This window comes from Neltuma alba, unplaced genomic scaffold (genome assembly GCF_004799145.2).
Source record: "Neltuma alba isolate B1F8T4 unplaced genomic scaffold, ASM479914v2 tig00002216_pilon, whole genome shotgun sequence".
NCBI lineage: Eukaryota > Viridiplantae > Streptophyta > Magnoliopsida > Fabales > Fabaceae > Neltuma > Neltuma alba.
The window spans coordinates 45,515-51,514 of record NW_021632784.1 but is presented as its reverse complement, the minus strand read 5'-3'; the positions used below and the strand labels follow the sequence as shown (position 1 = coordinate 51,514).

The following is a 6,000-nucleotide window of genomic DNA, read 5'->3' as shown; positions in this document are numbered from 1 at the left end:
ATTCTAAAAGGGGCATGTATTGATTGTGCATAACATAATACTCCTCCGGTCCGTAATAGAGGATCCAATTGTTAAATTAGTTTTGGTTCTAAATATAAGACCAATTTATCATATTTATCAATTTTTTCTAAATTATCCCTATAGATACTCCCTTAGCCATAATTAAATAGAAGAGGGAGAGGGGTATTAAGAAAGATGATTATGGTGTTTTAGGAAAATATGTCATATTTCTTATAATTAACTATTTTACCTAACTTCCTTAATTTAATTAAATTAGTAAATGGGTTTTATTATAAAGATCGGAGGAGTAGTTTTTTTGGGAGAGTAAATAATGGTTTTATTTAATTCAAAAAATTACAAAATAATCTAACAAATAACTACTGAAAACAATCTATATCTACAAAATAATTGTTTAGGATTAACACATTTGAATGAATAATTATAAAAAATATAATTTCAAATGCCTTTGGAACTAATGGAGATATACATTTTCATTTGTTTTGGACCATGAATATAACATTGTCATAAGTCACAACTTCTCAAAATAGAGACCGAATTAAATTTATGATTTTAACACAATATTCTTTTTGCCAACATGTTGACACAATAGAAGCATCACCAAAATACCTCCAGAGCCACCACCTTCAGACAACTAAATTTGGAAAGATATTTATTGTTTTTTTAATCTTGTTTTAAGGAATGTAATTCTAGGATAGTTTTTATTTCTTTTTTAAAATTTTATTCTGGATAATTGTTATTCTATTTATTTTGAAACTTTGTGACGTTTTTTCGTTTTAATGGTATTTTGACTTTTTACCAAAGAAATAATAAAATATGGGAAATATATTTATAAATAAAATGACAATTTTATTGAAACAAAAACATTTCTAATTTTATTCCAAAAGCTTTTTAATTTTGCTACTATTTGATTTTGATAATTTTGACTGATTACAGATGAAAAGTTAATTTTTTAATAAATACCAAATCTCGACCAGTTATTACAAATTCTCACTTCATTTTTTTATAGGAAACAAATAGCGACCTTTTTTGTACTGAAAAAAAAGGTGAATTCAGTTTAAAACTTTAATTAAATATGTAATAGATAGAACTTTGCTCTAGTAATACCCTTATTTAGAGAAATTAATCAATTATGTTCATTTATTAATAAGATAATATCTTTTCTCATATGCTCTATACTACGATATATAAAGTAATAATTAAAAATTAAGATAAATTTTAAATATAAGGCTGATTGTTTCTTTATAAGACAACAAACTATACCTATACCCTTATATAAATAGAAGTGGAGGAACTAGTAGAGGAAGTATCTAATTAGTATATTTATAATAAAAGAAAAACAAGAGAAAAGAAATTATTTCCAAAGAAAGACAAGGTGTTGAAGACGGCCTTAATTTGTGAAGAGGACAATTTACAGGAATGGTTTGGAAAATTTTCCGCGGCTTCTCTCATTTCATTCCATTTCTTTTCTTATTTATGCAAGACGCATGCTGATGCTTAATCCCCTTCTATTCTTGAATTCTCTTCATTTTTTATCTTGTTTCTTAATCTGTCACCTTGCTCTCGCACACAAACCCATCATTGGCCCTGGGTTTGTGTTCGATATCACCCAATTTATACTTGCCTTTGTTCTTCTTCCCTCCGGATTTCAGGTACCCAAAACTTCTTTCTCTGCATTTTTGTTTCCCTCAAGGTTCTCTCAATTGCATCTTCTTCTATGGTTTTTTATTTTTCTTCGATGTTTCTCAATAATGGGTTTCGTTACTTTCATTGTTCTTACTTGGTCTGATTCAGTGCACATGTGCATTTTGATTTCGTTGTATACGAAATCGTAATAGTAATTAATGATGTTAAGGAGTTTATCTACATTTTCCTCATCCACCGTTATGTTTCTTAGCGAGCAAGGATCAACTTCTAATACCAAATTTGGATCAATATTTTAGTTTTACTCTAATTATCTTACTGCTGATTTGTTTCTGGTTATTATAATGGGGTTTCTCTAGAGAATATGTTTCTTGAACCTTCCAGTACACCGTCATCTTAGTACCTTGAGTATGAAGATATCTAATGTTCGAAAAATTTCATTGTTCCATTATACATCAGCAGATTATATATACTTCAGAATTTCTTGATATATTGATATACTTGATATCATCCAAGAGATCAGGTTTCTCAGAATGACATGATTTTGGCGGTACATCAGGAATGTTGAGATTATCACATCATGAATCTTTATCTTTGTGTTATTCTGTTAAGCACAGTTTTTAATTATTATTCTTTGGCTGTTTCTTATTAATTGCACTGCGGTTTTGAGTTTATTTTCAGGTTTTGTGAGAAGTGTTGGTTCTGTTACTGTTTGTGAAAATGTTTGGGTTTAGGAAAGCAGCCCCTCCAAAGGAGGAGAACCCCGCAGGCTCAGAATCTTCCGCTCCTCCTGAGACAACCGTTAAACCAGAAAGAAGAACAACCTCAGAACCTGTCATACCAGCACCAAAATCCAAAGGAAACTACTTTGATGACGACGATGGCGATGACGATTGGGGAAGAGGAAGAAAGACTTCTGCCACTTCATCATCTTCCTCGGCTGCTGCTAAAAACAGGTACAAGAACAATTTCCAGGACTCTGGGGGCCTAGAGAACCAGAGTGTCCAAGAGCTGGAAAACTATGCTGTATACAAGTCTGAAGAGACAACAAAGGATGTTAATAATTGTCTGAGGATAGCTGAGGACATCAAAGGGGATGCTACAAGGACCCTTGACATGCTGCACCAACAGGGTGAGCAAATCCACAGGACCCACAATATGATTGTTGAGACCGAGAAGGATTTAAGTCGGGTACATTCTGTTTCCTTATTGATTAATTTATTTGCAGTTTCTTAAGTGTTTCTTTTAATTGTTGAGACCGAGAAGGATTTGAGTCGGGTAAATTCTGTTTCCTAGAACACTATACAGTTTAGTGATGATACACCAAACTGTGAGGAGTTTGAAGTCTAAGAGAAGGATTTTCATGTGTTATGCCAAATCATGATTTATGGCTATAGACTTCTGAAATTAGTACTTTCTATATTGTTTTGCTCCTTTTGTTTCCTGGCTTTCTTTTCCATAGTTTGTAATATTATTTAAACATTCTTTCTGTTCATTAGGGTGAAAAACTGCTGAACAATCTTGGAGGCATGTTCTCTATGCCCTGGAAGCCAAAGAAGACCAGGGAGATTAAAGGCCCCATAATTACACCAGGTTTTCTTCTTAAGATTTCCTGTCTAATTTCCTCAGCGTACCTCATGATTCCAGAATCTTAGCCATAAATTCTCTTACATTCAGATATTTCTTAAAAAAAATTAATTTACTAACACTAACTGTTTTCACCTAGTAAACAAGAATTTACTAACACTCTATAGGCATTGTGTGAGGATCAAAATCATATAATCCAAAAAAATAGTATAGAAACAACAGCAATTTATTTTGTATATATTTTTTCAGTCCTAAATATAAGAGCTAGTAGAAGAGTATGGTTTGGTTTTAAATGTAAGATTTAATCTACTTATCTCTTATATTTAATTTTTTTCCCCCTAAACCTTCTTGTTGATCGCACAAGTTAAGGGAATTTTTCATTAAAGGAGTAGCCTCCAATGCAAATAATTAAATGGAATATTTGAAGAAAACTAAAACATATTTTTAACAAATACTGTAACTGAGTTAAACTGAGGAATATATAATTCCTGAACAAATTAAAATTGCTCTTGGGGAATTGCACAAAAGTCAAAAGCACAGAATCCTAGAAAGTGGCAAATAAACAGTACCATTTATTTTGTTTTTTCTTGGACCCCGAGTATGGTAAGAGTTTGATGTATCTTTTTTGCTTACAAAGGGGCAAGCCGAAGCTTGAAAGAAAACAAAAGCTACTAACCAATTACTAGAGGTTACTCCCTCCATCATCTGCTTCTTATCCAAAAGGATGCAGCGCCAGCAAGAGTTTGATATATCTAGTTGTCCTTTTATACATATTGACAAGTAAACTAGAATAGCTCCCGATGCATATTCCACAACGGTCAATAGCACATAATTCTATAAAGTAAATAACATGATTTATATGAATTTTTTATCCTGTTATCCAATGAATCATATTTTTTGCTATCCATCTGAATCTAGTTGAAAGTAACTCATGTGATGTACTATGATGTTTTGCTAAAAACATGACAATATCATGAAATTTAGTGTTTGATATCTGAACAGACAAGCCATCCAAGACAAATGATAAGCAGCATAAGGAAGAGAGGGAAAAATTAGGCCTAAATGATGGTAAAGGAAAGGCAGTTTCTAAAACACCTCCTTCTGAGCCAACAAATGCATATCAGAAAATTGAGGTAAGCATTCCTCATGGCGTATGCGTATTGACATATTGGTTATGATTTGTGGAAGCAACATCTTCTTTTGGGATCTCTCACAAAATGATTTCCACACAGATGGAGAAGAACAAACAAGATGGCGCACTTGATGATCTGAGTAATATCTTGGGCGATTTAAAGGGTATAGCAGTTGACATGGGAACTGAACTTGACAGGTAAAAACTGTATTATGATTTTATACTCCTTAAGTCCTTTTTAGCGCTTAGATATCAACAATCCCTAACATTTCATTAGTGTTTGTTGTCGTAGAATTGAGTTATGTTAGACATATATCGGTAAGATTTACTATGTATTTTTAGTTTGAGAGGTAAATTTTTTCAAGTGAAATGTTCATTAATGCAAACTCAAAACCATTATCAGTGTATTTAAGTCCAATGGTTTGGACAAAAAAGTTGGCCCAATTATAATACAGCTGAGTTCCAGACGTTTGTTTTTCAAATGGGTCTGATCATATGCACATGTAGGACATCATGTTAAAATGCAGTACGCAAATAATTACACATTATGCAAAACGAATACCTTCATAAAATGCTTGACTGGTGATTTATACACTAAATGGTTTCTTGCAGGCAAAACAAAGCACTTGATCATCTTAGTGATGATGTGGATGAACTGAATTCTCGAGTTAAGGGTGCCAACCAGCGTGCTCGTAAACTGCTAGCAAGTTAGCATACTTTGAAGAAGCTATTGAAAGTTCTTTTCCCCTTGTAAATGGTTTTTTCCCCCCGCTATCGATTGTGATTTTTCTTTGATCTTAAATTTGCTGCCCCTCCAGATTTATCTTTTTCTTGCGTACATTTGAATGTATTTTCTGCTCCTTTTTGGCGTTATGTAAACCTTCCTCTCAACTAAGATGTCTATTCTTCGTGTATGCAAGATCCTTCAATCTATCTACTTATGTACATATATATTATCTATAGCAAATTGCTCTGTTTCTAATTCATAAATCATTTATTTCCTAGGCTTCATGATCTCGCTAGACTCATTAATCTAGTTACCTTTATACCATGTGAAATAACTCATTTGTTAGGTTCTTGTTTCTTTTTTCCCGACTCCTTTGCTAGGGTTTTGACATAGGACGCTTGCAACTAGTTTCATGTACTATGGTCCTATTTATAACTATAAGTGAGTGGGAGAGTGTATGCATGCTCTCTCTGTTTTTCCCCCCCTATTTATGAGTTATATTACTAAGGAAAAATTAGAGATAAATCCCCCATTGAAAATTTAACTAGTAAATGGGGCCTAGGAGATTGATTGCACAAGGGAAGATTAGTTGCACACAAAGGATAATAAGTTGCACAAAGAGAAGATAGTTTGCACAAAACATTATTTGGATATAAACAATTAGTTTGCACATAGGAAAGATGAGTTGCACATAAGAGAATTTCATTTGCACAAAGGAAAATTGAGTTGCACGTCGCACAAAGGAAGATCATTGCACACAAAGGAAGATATATTGCATACAAGGGAAGATAAGTTGTACAAAAAGAAGTTAAGTTACACAAAATCCTTAGCTCTCATTTGCCAATTAAATTTTCAATGGGGGATTTATCCTCAATTTTCCCTATTATTAACT

The 6,000-nt window shown here is 32.7% G+C and overlaps 1 protein-coding gene across 1 annotated transcript; it reads left to right on the top strand.

The window, feature by feature from the left end:
* The first annotated feature begins 2,382 nt into the window (after window positions 1–2,382).
* Window positions 2,383–5,093, top strand: LOC114720267 (putative SNAP25 homologous protein SNAP30). Its single transcript, XM_028905914.1, has 5 exons — window positions 2,383–2,853; window positions 3,162–3,255; window positions 4,252–4,382; window positions 4,482–4,579; window positions 4,994–5,093. Exons 1-5 carry the CDS (start codon window positions 2,383–2,385, stop codon window positions 5,091–5,093), a joined length of 894 nt encoding a protein of 297 aa, XP_028761747.1.
* Window positions 5,094–6,000: the final 907 nt, after the last annotated feature.